The 15,192-nt window shown below is 38.9% G+C and overlaps 1 protein-coding gene across 21 annotated transcripts in view; it reads left to right on the top strand.

The window, feature by feature from the left end:
* The window catches only part of Npas3 (neuronal PAS domain protein 3), an 869,823-nt gene that overhangs the window by 794,551 nt on the left and 60,080 nt on the right, over positions 1 to 15,192 (top strand). For all 21 annotated transcript variants that reach the window (XM_074068169.1, XM_074068167.1, XM_074068174.1 and 18 more), the window contains one exon: positions 8,713 to 8,831. In XM_074068169.1, coding sequence (XP_073924270.1) covers positions 8,713 to 8,831 — 119 coding nt within the window. The remainder of the gene's footprint in view (positions 1 to 8,712; positions 8,832 to 15,192) is intronic.

Genomic DNA, 15,192 nt, shown 5'->3' with positions numbered 1-15,192 from the left:
GTCAAAAAATAGTGAAAGAACCATGAGCACCTTCACTCAGATACTATATGACTCGTCTCCTCTGTGATGCTGTCTTCTGACAGATGCCCCTGTGACCACCCAACCAAAGTGTGAACCCCCCACCGTCACTCTCTAGCCTCTTACACTGCATTGCTCTTTCATATAGCATCAATTGCTACCTGAAATTACTATACTTTTGACCCTCCCACCAAAATGTAAACACTGTTACAAATGATTCCCACCATTGTAGATACTCATGAAGTATATAACTCAAATAACTGAACAAAGAATAAATGAAGTATAATAAGACATTTTTGTGTGCTTGCATGTATTTAAAATATCAATATTGTCTTTTAGGGCCCTGGTATATACATGAAGTTCTAGGGACAGGCAGATCAACCTGTAAAAAATTAAAAGGCGCTCTCGGTAGGCACGCCTGCACAAGGAGAGTGGTAGTGCTCATCAGTGGTTTGGTTCACTGCCTGATTTTTCACCCTGTGCTGTGTAACTGATTCTCATCACATAGTCTTGTTGTCATTACTAATAGAGCTTTAAAGCAAAGAAAAGGCAGAATGCATGTGTGTCGTGACTGTCTGTGTTACCAGGCTCCTGTGTATAACTGGATTTTAAAACTTAATACAGGGACGACACCTGTGCCTGAGAGGGAGACTTGGCCAGAATGCTAAGAAAATAAACATGGTGGTTTGACTGGATACTAGCAGCCAGTGACTGCTCCATGGATAGGCTACATGGAAGACTCATGTGTATAAACTAGTATATTAAAGTAAACTTACAAAAGCAAAGCGCAATCATTGCAACCATAATTTTCTTCTTCTTCTTTAGGATTCTAATTTTAAAAGCATTAAAGGAGACAGCTGCTCATGCTGTGATATGCGCTAAACAGCCTGAAGGATGGAAAAAAATATATTTGTAGCTCGTAATAACTATTGACCTTTCTGATATACAATGTTCTCTGTGTTAGCTATTCAGTTCTATCAACAGTGAAGATTGAACATGACTTTTTAATAGAAAACATGGGGCTTTGAGCTGCCTCCACAAAGGTGTTTATGTATTATTTTGTATTGTACTACAAAGACTAAGGCTGGATGCCCTTTGTCTGACATCATGTTTGTCATAAAAAAAATGGAAAAAAAAGAAAAGAAAAAGTAAAGAAAAGGAAGGAAATAAAAGAATGAAATAGAAAAGTGGGGGGGAACCTCAGTGTTATTGAGTATTTTTATATGAAGAATTGGCTTGTAACCACTTTATAGTCGTGATAAAAGCATTGCTACACTAGGTCCCATACGCAATATTGGTAATGGAATCCACGCAGCACCCCAAGAGAACACACTATATTTTTTCCTCCAGAATAGATCCCTCAAGTGGCAGCATTTATTGGGAGTTTCCAATAAGATTTAAAACACTCGCTTGCAGTATTCATGTGACACAGCCTTTGGCGTGCACAGCCTGCTATAGAACAGGTCGTGTCGGACAGTGTACACTCTCAAAGGCCGTCTTTACAATGCCCAGTTTTTCCCCTTGAACTTTCCTGTTGCTCAGTAGTTGCGTATACAAACACCCACAGGTAGCGGCTTGACTCTGACACTGTGTGTATTTCCCCAGAGTGGTATCATCCTAACACGAACGACGGAGAAGCACGCAGCCACCAAACAGTGTCCTCTCACTCTGGGGACAGTCGCACCAGGAGCAAGCCCTACCTGGCAACCTGGATGACAGAGGCCAGATACAGGCCAGGTAGTGCCAGGGAGTTTATCTCACAGGTGGTACAGGTTGCAGACGGTTATTTTTTCCCTTTTTGATTTCTTGATGGATTGTTTTTAATGTTACTTTGAAAGCAGTTTCTTACATCATTCCTGAACCACTGTCATTTTCAGAGCTATGCTCTAGAACTTAGTTCATGATTCACAAGTTTCCAAACAAAGATGAAGACTCACAGGTAGGTGGGAACAGGAATCAGTCCTGATGAACTGTAAATACCTCTGGCTTTTTTGTCCCACTGCAAAGCAAGCTCTGAACTTGACAACCTGACTGCTGAACTGGAGTGTAAGAGCTGTGACTGCTCAGTCTGAGGAGGGTGGGACAACTCGTGACTGCAGAGAGGGAAGGCCACCAAGGACCACACATCCCACTCTAGTGTCCTAAAGGCCATTATCCACTTCAGAGTTTCCCTGGCACATGACAGAGACAGACCCATGGGATGAAAACCAACTCTCAAAAGACAGAACAAAGTAGTCACTAATTCTAGGGGAAATCAGGCCAATCCTTTTTAACTACCAAACCCACAGGACTCTCAAAGGAACATTTTGCAGAAAACACTTCCTTAGAGATGAATACAAGGAGAGGATATAATGACACCCTCCATTAAAAAATAAAAGAATTGTTGGGACAAGATACTGTTTGGATAGGTCTTCTTGATTGAAAATGTCACTTTATTTTGACACATGTAACTGAATACCTGCCGACACAAAACACAGTACCAGCCATTTGGAGAGGATGAAGGAGGGTGAGAAAAGCAAGAAATAGATACAGCAAAAGATAAGCAGCATCATTCCTGCCTTTTGAGAGCTCACAGTCTTGTGGCTGGTACTGTTGACAGCACCTTTTGCAAATTCCCCATTAAAAAAAAAACAAAAAACCACTAACCAAGCACTTGGAAATATAGACTCTGCTTATAAATCAGTATTGCAGCTAACGTTTTCCCTACATTTGTGATTTTGCCAGGTATTAATGAATGCACTGGGCTAAACAGTCCTTCTCATGACACAACTTTAAGCCATGTAATGCCTGTCACATATCAAAACAAAGCTGTGATTTTTCCAGAAAGATATTATGTAGGTGCTATGTTAGTTACCCATTATTGTATAACAAATTACCACAAATAGTGATAGTTTAAAAAAAAAAAAAAAGCAAATATATCTTAATACTGCATGTCAGGAATCCAGGAGCAGCTTATCTGAGTAGCACTGGCTCACAGCCTGTCATGAGGTTGCCATTAAGATGGCAGCCAGAGCAAAGTCACCTAAAGGCTCCACTGGGACTATATGATCCCTTTGTATGTTCCCTAATGTGACTAATAATAGGAAGCCTCAGTCCCTTATTACATTGGCCTCTCCACAGGGCCACTTCAGTCTGGTCACAGTGTGGTAGCTGGCTTCAATCAGAATGACCCAAGAGAGGACAAGGAAGGAGCAACGAGGCTAATCATACACTGCCATTTCTACCATGAACTATTCACTCGAAGGAAATCACCACAGGTAGCCCACCTTCACTTCAGGGGAGAAGAAGTAGCTCTATCTTTTGGAAGGAGTTTTGAAGAATTTGTACCATTTTGAAACTACTACAGATATCATCCTGGATAAACACAAAATCCACTGGGACAATTTCTGTGAGAAAAGATTTATTTTTATTTTTCTTGACCTGCTATTGGGAAGATCTTACAAAAGTTGGTATCTAGTGAATATTAGTTTTTGACTATATGCTAAATATATATCCATAGCCATGTAAATGAATATGTAATATACACAAAGCAAAGATTTTATATTAAATATATGTTTTACATATATTTACAATAACCTTGCTGGGTGCTACATGGGATCAAAGTTAGACTTGTGTCAGCTCTATTGTCTTAAAGTGTCTATGATAAAATTAACTGGAGATAAAAGAAGTATATAAATATATAAAAAGTATATATACGTTTGTGTGTGTATATATGTATATATACATATATATGTGTGTGTGTGTGTGTGTATATACATATATTTGAGTTATAAACATGTGTGATATTCACGCTCCGTCACTGACTGAGCGATCTTGGGCAACAAACCAACTCTTTGTACTATAATCAACATTTATTATTTGCATTAGTCAGTATGGACTAGATTACTAGATTATACTGAAGTAAAAAAAAAAAAAAGCAACCCACAAATTACAACAAATATTTATTTATTTGAGGGTTGGCAGGAGGTTCTGCTCCACATTATTTTCCAAGACCCAGGCTCATGGAGCAGCCACAGCCTAAAATGTAAATAGTCACAATTGCAAAGGGAAGGAGACAGTGGCACATCATGGCTGGCTCTTGAAAATTCCACCTGGAGATGACCTGTGACTTTTGCCCCTCGTTCATTAGCTAAAGCAAGTCCTATGAGCATCCTCAACTCCAAGTGGCTACAGAACTGCAGTCTCCTCAAGTGAAAGGAAAAGTTTCTTTTTAAAGCACTTTTTATTATTAATGAATATCAATTACACATATTAATGAGTTTTACTGTGACATTTCCATACATGCAAATAGAATACTTTGGTCATATCCACCCACCCAACTCCCCTTGCTTTTACTCTTCCATCTCCCTCCACCCCCACCCCCTTGGCCCTTCCCTATTAGTCACTCTACTACTTGAAAGGGAAATTTTTATAAGAAAAGAAACAACTTGTCAAATTTCCATGTACACATACTCATCCTTGTTCTAAAATACATCAATTTCTAACAAAACTAAGAGCATGTGCCAGTGAAACAGTCTGGCTTTCTCAAGATAATTACAAAATAAAACATCTCCCTTGTCTTGTACAGTCACTGGATATTTGTGCCTTGATTTGTCCTGTATGCAATAGAACATCTGAAAAAGATTTGAAAAGATGAGTTTAGGCAATGAAATGGGAACGAGTGTCTATAGTCAGTGTTCCATATCCATGGATTCTGCATCCGTAAATTCGACCAACTGCTGTTTCCATTGTACTAGTATTGATTTAAATTATAAGAAAGAATATACATTGGTTATATGCAAAATACTGCACCATTTTATGTAAAAGAGTTGAACATCCCAGGATTTTGGTGTTCTGGAACCAGTGAGGGATAACTACGCTTAACTTCATATCTTAAGGACTTACCCAACTTCACCTCACATTTAAGAAGAAAAATACCTTACTATTGAGGAGCAATGGTTCTTAAAACTTATTTTGCACATCAGGACTTGGTGGCACTTGGAGGGTTTTGATACAGGCATCACACTAAAAACATCTGGATTGTGCTACAAAGAAAGACCTCTCTATGCTTTGGCCTCATGCACTTGTAAAGACCTTAAGCAAATCTGTTCAGAGTGCACACGGCCCTAGTTTTAGCCCAGTAAGGTCTTGATTATTCTCAGCCACCTGCCTCCATTTCCTCCCCACCCTCCATACCCCTACCTAAAGATGAGGATAGCAGCAGCCACACCACCAGTTCCAGAATCATACACAGAGGTGGAGTAACACAGATAGGCTTCGGTATATGGTAGCATCTGCCAGCATCAAAACCATTACAACTTTTGCTATAAAGTATTCTGTAAATTTTAGAGAATGTGAAAAAGCTGACATTTCAAGAACTGAGGTGACTTAGATTTATCAAAAAGTTGAACCCCTGGAGATTCAGCAAAAGAGAGTATTATATATTTCTTTATTTAGTTTTAATGAAGTGGGTCTTGTTTTTGTTTTTTAGCTCCTAGTTTATAATTCATAGGTCAAAATTGAGTGTGAGTTTTGACCACTGAATCCAGCCCTAACACAGATGTCCCCTTGTCCCAGGCAGCAGGTAGAACTTCTCTGAATCCCAAACATTTTTAGCAGAGCATGCAGCAGTCATGGCCACCCTCTGAAAGTTGACAAAAAAAAGAAGCGTTTTGTAGCTAGAAAGCACTCTAAAATACATAAACTGGTGTCATGGTCTGTAGAGAGCACAGGTCCCAAGAAGACTTTTATCACTACTCTGACCTCCCTTCAGTGCTTCCACATGCCCCTCCTCTACTTGGTGCCACGGTCTTGTCAACCACCATGGCTGTGCTACCTTGGCGCTCCCTCAGTACAGCCCTCATCACAGTCTCAATCGCAGTCTTGCCTGTCACATAGTAATTCTTTTCACGAGACATCACTGTCACAGTTGGGATAAACCGACTGTATTTGCTAGCCCAGGAGGAAGCAAGGCCGTGATGTGTGGTGCTATGAATGAGTCTGTCACATACCCCTTTGAAAGGGACAGCATACCAGGTTCCTCTCCTGTCCTGTCCTCAGAACTAGAAAGTCACAAGCAGTTAAAGTAGAAATCATCAGACATCAAGCTCTTTTCTAATCTGTCTCTTCTCTGACTCCTCATACCGCTTTGATCTTGAAATAAAGTTTGCAGACCAATTTAGATTTTAAATCTCAGCTTCAATGAGGCAAAACCTGACCTTAGCATTTCTCTTACACTAGTTGTCCCCAGTGTAATTAACACTGCCCTATATGTTTAGGCAATGACTATTGTAACAGGAGCTGGGGTGCACACTCCTGTCTCAGCCAGGGTGTGTATGATGCTATGTTTGGCGCCACAGACAGACGAAGTTTGTGTTTTCACCCAGCTGGACGCATGTATGTTGTGGTCTCACCTCTACAGAGTGTTTTACTGTGCACTACCCACACTGAAGACAATACCAGTTTCTCATGTTACCTGAATTCGCCTCCGTTCCTCAGCAAGGTGATTCCTTTCTTCCTGGGTCTGGGTAGCCAGGACCCTAGCCTTAAAACATATTCCACTTCTCTTGGAAGTGTCAGTTTTTCCCCCTCAGCTATTGCAAACACAATCTTGCTGAACAGAGCTGAATTTTTAAGGCTGAGTTTGTGGTGTGGCTTCTGATGGCTTCACATTAGTTCAAGTCTCTGTGGACCAGTGCCAATAAATGTGAAAGGGACAACAGTAGATTGGCATACTTTTCCATTTCCACCAGGATGAAAAAAACTGCTATGAATTAAGTCTAACCTTAAATGTATAATCTGTCCTTGGGAGGAAAAAAAAGGATATAGCATCTTCAAGCTCTCGGCATCCCTTACGAGAAAAAATTGGTTCTAAGGGTCTCTGATCTTGTGTTTTAGTAAAATAGAACTGCACGGCTGACTGACAGTTCTGATCTAAAGCATTTACGTTTAAGTTTTGATCTCTCTGCTTTTGATTAAAACTAATGAGCTCATTTAATTCAAAATGGGAATCTCTGATAAGAGAAATAAGGTTGATGTGATTGGATTAGAGGGGCGAATTAAACTCTTAGAGCAGAAGTTTGTGCTTATATAGTGTATTAAAAAGCTGTTGGCGTATTATGGCGTGTTAGATGATGAGAAAAATTTCATAGTAATTCATATTTAATCAGAAGAAATGAAAGTACTAAATATAACAGGGCTCTGCTTTTCCCTCGAGTGATAAAAAGCTGTACATTTAAAATGACATCAGATCCATGCTCTCTAAAAGAAAAAAAAAAAGAAGAAAACCTTAAGAGAGACACATAAGAAAGGGACACTTGTCGATGGTTCCATCACCCCCGAGTAGAAAAGCCATAAATAGAGGAAAATAATAGTCTTATTAAGAATGATACAGTATGGTATATTTGATACATTATAAGAACCTTTGTAAATGCCACAATATACCCCCACCCAGCACAACAATAAAAAAAAAAATGAGAATGATACAAGAAAAGCCCTGGACCACAAATAGCAAGCTTCCTATTATTAAAGACACTCTCATTTTTTCATCGGACCATTAAATTTAATATGAAAAATAGATTACTTATTCTCAGAAATATATGAATTATATTCCATAATTTAAAATTTTAAAACCTGATTTTACCAATTTATAATCTATTTTTAACAGCTACTTTCACATATACTTAATTCTTAAATCTCTTCATTATGTCTATTTTTTTCACCTCCATTCCAGAGAAAATTAGTGTTAATTTAAAGCTACTCAAAAGAAATCCTGCTTGTTGAACTTTTTTAACTTTCAAATAAGAAAAACCTTAATATTTAAGAAAAGTAAAATTAGAATATTTAGTAGATTTTAAAACCTCCCAAACTAACTGTGGAAAAAGACTTAAATTTATAAAAAAATCTTTGGAGCTTGTTTTAAAATAAAATACACTTTCATTGCCTTCTGGCCTGTTCACATAAAGGAGTCCTGGGATCGGCAAGATTGTAAATGACCCCTTTAAGATTCATAGATCAAAACATATTCTATTAGTCTCAAAACATATAAAAAGGAAAGAGTGGCTATTTTGTTTAAAGAGGAAATTTATTTTTTCACATTTGAAACAGAGAAGTAAAAAGAGAAAATTGTTTGCTATTTGGGGGCAAGATGCAATTATGACAGCAATGGAAGTCAATGTCATGAGATGTTTTTATTTCTGTCTGTCTGTACATCCCATTCTCATCCCTGTGTCTGGAGTCATCCTTCTTGTTCCTCACAATGAAAAAAAAAACTCCAGAGTTTGTTGGGGAGATCAAAGATCAAGTCCTCCTTACCCGTCGTTAGAGCTCCTCTGCCTTGGTTGATCCCGTCATTATCCAGGGTCCTTCTTTCCCCCCACCCATCCCCTGTTCTCTCCATGCATACCATCCAACCTCAGAGAGAGCTGCAGTTTCTTACTTAACTATCAGACCCCTCTTAAGGAGCTGCAGCAAGTTAAAAAGACCTGAAAAGCTCTTGCTAGAAACTGGAAAGGAGTTACTTTAGATACATTAATTTCCCTTTCTATTTTCTGCAAAGTAAACATTTTCTAAATGAGGTAAATTGATTACTACCCTCTTAGTACCCATCAGTCATTCATTTTTAGTGAACTCAAGGGTTGCACCTGAGCAGGAGCTGTAAGGAAGGGGCTGTGCAGAGATCTAAGTCACGTGTGTGTGTATTTTTGTATTCCTCAGTGGAGTCAACCAGCCCCAGTCTGCTAACCACTGACAACACCCTTGAGCGTTCCTTTTTCATCCGAATGAAATCTACCCTGACCAAACGCGGTGTGCACATCAAATCATCAGGATATAAGGTAAGCTGGGTTCTGGGAGGGGACACATTTCTGTCTCAGCCCAATCCTAGGTGATTTGCATTGAATTTCCCAGCTGCTTTAGGTCCATGTAATTAACACATGCAACCTTGAGCAGCAACCCCCTTTCTATCTCAATAGGGGCATCTTTATTCACTGACTGTCCCCAGGTCATGTCCTTTCCTACAACACTGGGTAATGACACACCAAGTGCTTCGGCACCTGCTCAAAATTCACACTGATGGAGAAAGGGAGCAAGTTCAGGTCAGTCCTGAAAATGAGTGTTCTAGAACTGCTACTTAAGAGAGTTCCACTTTTCTCTTTTCTCCTTCAAATTCCCTTTCTTTTTAGATTCTGTCCAGTTTAATAACATTGACACCACCAGATGTGTACATGTAGATAAGAAAACGTTAGGAACCTTAATTTTGAAATTTCAGTTACAGGACATTTAGTCAGACCTTAGTGTATACAGAATACTCAAAATAGAAGGTATATGCTCTTCACAAGCAGAGACAAAGTCCGGAATCTTAATCTACATTATTATCATCTTAAGGTTAAGGATGTAAAAGCCTTCTAATCTCAAGAAATTCCAGTTACTATAGCAACATAAATTTAAACCTATGAAATGCCTTTGGCAACCTGAATCTTATCAATTTTACAACACACTAACTAGTCTCTTAAACAATATTTATCATATGTAGGAAGGCAGGCAGAAGCAGAATATATTGTCAGTGTGGTCAGCCAGCATTGCATCCCCAATTTCAGACTTTGGAACTTATAATAGTTCAGTTATTTAGGGTGACCATACCATTGTTATCCTAAATGATAACAGCCACTATCATCAGGTCTTAAAACCTTTATATAAGTCATCAAGAGACTAGCATCTATATAAATTCAGGGTTGAGCACTGTCTTTGACATTAATTCTTAAGGAAAAAAAAAAGAAAGAAAAGAAAAGAGAGGAGGTGGAGAAGCTGGCCCCTCCAAGGACGACCTTTAGCTGAGCTGTCCTACTGTCTGAAAGGCACATGTGGAGCAACCTTGACCTTTACCAGAGTGTGAAGCAAAGAGGAGGCAACTGGGCAGCTCTGCCAGTGGTAGCTTTGCCCTGTAGACGCTTGTTACAAAGCAGCATTTTGGGGGAAGTAAAATAGAACTCATCCTTCTGACCATTTTGTATTTCCCTGCCTAGCTGAACACTGCATTTATTAGTTGTTAGTCATGTAGCATTAGCAAGTTTGGAATTCTGTAAGCAGACTACAGATGTGGGGATTATTATTTTAATGCTAGCAAGAATCATTCTTTATATTCCAGATATTAGAAGCCATGGAGTTTCCACCCACTCTTATTTTTCTGTCTTTCAGCTTTTCTTTCTTCACCTTTTCTAGTCTTTACCTTTTCCACTTACCCTGGGCATACCCCAGGTGGAAGAGGTAAGTCTGAAAAAATAATAGGGTAATTCAATATCAGTAGATAATTTAATTTGAGAAAAAGCAGAAAAACAATTTAGTATTACAAACTAGCTCTACAGGGTTTTTGATCTGCAAAAAAATGAGATGTTTGGAATAAAGAAATAATATAGGGAAATAGAGTTTCAGTCTGGGCAAGAGGTGATATATCTCTTGTGTAGTATGTCTCAGTAATATTTCATTTGTTACCCCAAAAAAGCTGTTTTTCCTGCCTGGCCTGAAAGTAGACACATGAACCTCCTAAGTACTGATAAATATTTATGATGCATTCACCAACGATTTATTGAACTACTACTATGAGACTTGTTCCAGATCCTAAAACCCCAGCATTGAGCAATGAAAAGTGTCTGCTTTCATGGTGCTTACATTCTAGCAGGGCGAGAGAGACAGTAACAAGAAGTAAAGAAGGTGACTTCAGAGGGTAGTGAAATCTAAAATAACAACTAATTTCCAGAAACGCTGCAATCTGCTGAGCATGACATAGTTTATAGGTGTTTACTCTCACAGCAATCCTAGTTTATTGTTTCCGTTCCACAGATAAAGCAAGTAAGGACAGAGAAGTGAGTTAGAATACCCAGCATCTCATAGTGAAGAAGCCGAGCTTGAAAGTGGGGAGTCTGGCTGCACACCCCATGCACTTAACCACTAGGCCATGCTACTCTGCAGGGTGTTAAGGAGGTAAGGAGGGAGCTGGAGACCATTTTAGATAGGAAGGCCACAGAAGATCTCCCAGGGTGGATGACTTGTCACCATGAGTGGTGAATGAGAAGGAACCGCCATGTGAACAAATGGAAGAAAAATGTTTCTGAAGCACCTTGAGTTTAAGATTAAACATACCCTTGCTAGAAAGGGGAAGTTTGAGAAACAGAATATCAAATGGTGCAAACTTGAACAACAGAATTGAAAATGATTTAGGAGCTGCTCTAGAGCCCATTGAATCATGTAATGTTAAAATGCCCATCCTCCTGTGACATTGACTTTCTCAAGATATCAAATCCTCCAACCAGTGCCTGCGGCCCTCCCAGACTGCTTCCTACAAGGATTGATTCATCCACTGTCCCCTCTAGTGAGATGAATCACCCAACAGATCCCACCTTTCCCCTTTCTCCTCCTCCTCCAAAGTGAATGTCCCTCATTAATTAACCTTGTCTGAAAGTTAGCAGAAGAGCTGCTGAGAACCCTGAATAACATCCCTATTTATCTGTTCATTCTCAGTAAGTAAATCTAGTAGCACATAAAACATCCCAATAAAACTGGTAGTCACCCCACCACTACACAATAATCACAAAAAGAAATGACAATGATAATTTTTCTGCACTCCCAGTATTCCCCCTTGTTTATTACCATCGTATGCATCTTTGTTTTCCTTTAAAGGTCAGAGCCTTGCTTGGTGCACGTCACTGTATTTCTCACCATTTTTTCCTGTGATCGTGGCACATGGACCTCTCTAGCTTTGTCTTTTGTTGCATTACTGAGGATTACAGTTATGAAAAAAAATACCATTTACTTTACATTAACTATGTTGCAGGCACTGTGCCAAGCCAAATGTTTTATACTACTGTTATTTAATCCATGAACCAGTATTATTTATAAACCTTCCTGTATGCATTGTAATATTGTATCCATTTTTCAGGTAGTGAAACCCAAGACCTTAATAGGTAAAATTCTTTCCAATATTCATACAGCTCTTAAGCAGCTGCTCAGGATCCAGAATTGAATCCAGGCAGTTAAACTCTAGAATTTGTCCTCTTAATCTTTTAAGAGTGAAGCAGAGGGGTTAAGTCCAAAGAAAGACTCAGCATGAGATGGACCCCAACATATGATAATTGGGTTTTTTGTGGTACTGGGGGTTGAACTCAGGGCCTTGCTCTTTCACTTGAGCTATGCCTCCAGCCCTTTTTTTATGTTGGTTACTTTTGATATAGGGTCTTGCTTTATGTGCAGGCCAGCTTTGACCATGATCCTACTACTTGTGCTTCTCTGGAGAGCTAGGATGACAAATGGGTGCCACCACATCCAGCCATTGGTTGAGATGGGATCTCACAAACTGCCTAGGCTGGTCTTGAACCACAACCCTCCCAATCTCCATCTCCAAAGTAGCTAGGATTACAGGCTTAAGGCACTGTGCCTGGCTAGTTAATTTAAATTTTTAAAAGAAAAACTTCTTGCCTGATTAAGACCTTCCCACTGTGGGTGACCATAACCCACTGTACCAATCTATCAGTGCTTGGTGACTCCAGTATTCCCAAGGAGTTACAGACACTTCATCTTCTTCTCTAGCACTCTCATATCTGCTTATATATAATCAAAAAATCAGCAATACTTTAAAGTCTGGAATACTCCAGAGTTTGAGCACTGACCTAATACTGCAAGTGGACAATTCCAAACCTGACCTCAAAACATACATCACAGTTAAAACACAGATGTACTAAAATTATTGCATAAAACTACCTTCAGGCTATGGGTACAGGTGTATTTGAAACAAAGGAATTTCATGTTTGAGCTTGGGTCCCATCCCCAAGATATCATTTCATGTATATACAAATATTCCAAAATCTGAAATTTGAAACATTGTGGTTCCAAGTGTCCAAGTGTTTCAGATAAGGGAGACTCAACCCATACTCCCTAACCAAGAGTTCTAGCCAAAGAAGTACCAGTCTCCATCTGCTAATTCAGGTATGGCATGTCACATAAATTATTGTGGTTTAGTTTGTCACACCCCTGTCCTCAGGAAAGTTGCCCTCTCTAATGAAGTTTTCCAAGTAGGAGCTGACACATTTAGTTGTTTCTGTCCTCATTTGCTTTGAAATTCACAGTAGCATGGTATCTGGCCCAGCCATTTTTTATGTCTTAGGGGCTTCCCTGTTGTTTAGGTCTCATTGTTGGTCACATATCTTAGCATAACACAGCTCTCATTTAAATTGCCTTGCATCAATATTCTGTCTCCTTGATTAGGTCTATGTCTGGGGGAACTCACTGGCATAGTACATGGGGTAAAAGGAGATATGTAATCAGGGAAATTATAGAAGTGAAGACTAATTAGTTTGCCTCCTTAGCTCCTGTCTTTGGAGGACAGTTTCCTTTGGCACGGGACTTTCAGTTTTCTAATCTACACTTAAATGCCCACCAGCACCACTGTCATTTCTGGAGTATGTATCCCCATACATTATAATATCCTCACTCTAACGGCATAGTAGATCAGACTAGACTGGGAAACAGACAAAGAGAAAGAAAGTCTCTGTCCTGCCTCTGTATAATGCTGAAAAATATCTCTGACTTCTTCACAGAAGTTAAATCTGCAACTTCCTAGAGTTCCTGCTATGACTTATGCTAACAAATGATGAAGGGAGGATGGGGGACGCAAGATTCTTAAAAATGAATAGTCTCTCATCTGGGATGATTTGGGTATGGATTTGCTTAGGCTAAGTGTTGAACTAAATGACTTCAGAAATCCTTTCCAGCCTCCTTAGGATATAAAGAATCATAAAGAGACAATAATTGATACGCTCCCTACTTTATTAAAATTGCTGATAAACCTGTTTTAAGACTAGCTATATCTAAACATGAAGCAACAAAAGCAATAAATGAGAGTGAAAAATTAGCTAAAGAAAATTCTTTTGCCTTCCTTTAGCACAAGCGTAGATGTATTTTAAATTAGAAACTTATCTTGATCATTTTTGAAAATTCATAATTGTATCTGTTCTGTGGAGTAAGTAAGGTACACACATAATTTTAACAGTGATTTGTTTCATTTTCAATGTCATAGATCCCTTTAAAGATTTGATGAAATCTATGGAGCCTCTCCCAAGGTAAATTTATTTTGCATCTATAGGTTCTTGAATCCTTTGGAGTTTATTCGTTTATCTCAAGTTACAAAATCCTATTTAATACGATGCCGTCTTTGGTACTTATTAAGAAACCAAGCTAGCAGATCTCGCAGAACAAATTTCATCAGTATCACAATAGTTCTTTCCTTCCTCTTCATTTTCCCTCCCATTTATCCATCTAGCTTTAATATATATTGAAGTCCTGTGGCAAAATACATCAACTCTTAAATTGCAAAGTACAAAACTATGGTTTACATTTTTGTCCCCTCCTGCAGATAGGAATAATCTTCTAAAAACTATTTCTTGCAAAATATTTTTAGAAATATTACACCTATATTTTAAAATTATAGTCAAGAGAGTTATTTTCAGTGGCACCTGGTCCCTCTTTTCTGTTCACTTAGGTGTTACATCACTAGAATTTCCAATGTCACAATCACAACTAGGTAAATTTAAAAGTTGAAGACTCTTCAAATGCAAACTTGGTCTTGATTGAATGTTTATATTAACAAGTCTCAAGATGATAGCAGACTAGCAGGGAATTATTACAGTTCCAGTCATTTGAAATTTTAGTTCTGCGGTTCATTCTTCAATGAAATCCATGATACTAATATGCCCATCTGGTCCTCTTGCTTACCTACCACATTAATTCACTGCCCACAGTGGCTGAATTCGCCTGCTTCTGTTTCCAGTCCTCCAGTTTAATGCCTTTTTTCCAGATCTGTTGCAAAAAATCCTCAAATTACCTCCCAGGAGATTTTGCTTCTCCGTATTTATCCTACGTCTTGCCCCCTCAAATACCTTCCCAAAGCCTCAGCAATCATTTACTTTTCTGCTCTACATCATCAATGATTCATAGTGGTAACATGTTTAAGAGACTGATCCAGCTGACCTCGCCCACCACCATCTGCACCATTCCTTCCTGCAACACTTACCACAAGAAATGTGTTTGCATATCCACACCACTATGACTTTGACCACACTGTTTTCTTTTCCTAAAATCTCTTTTGGACACCTGGAAAATGCTTACTCAACCAGCATAGTGCCACACAAATGTGACCTCTTGTTTAGT

The sequence above is a fragment of the Castor canadensis genome, chromosome 3, assembly GCF_047511655.1.
Source record: "Castor canadensis chromosome 3, mCasCan1.hap1v2, whole genome shotgun sequence".
In the NCBI taxonomy this organism is placed as follows: Eukaryota; Metazoa; Chordata; class Mammalia; order Rodentia; family Castoridae; genus Castor; species Castor canadensis.
The sequence above is the reverse complement of the archived record's forward strand: the minus strand, read 5'-3'. Positions and strand labels throughout refer to the sequence as shown.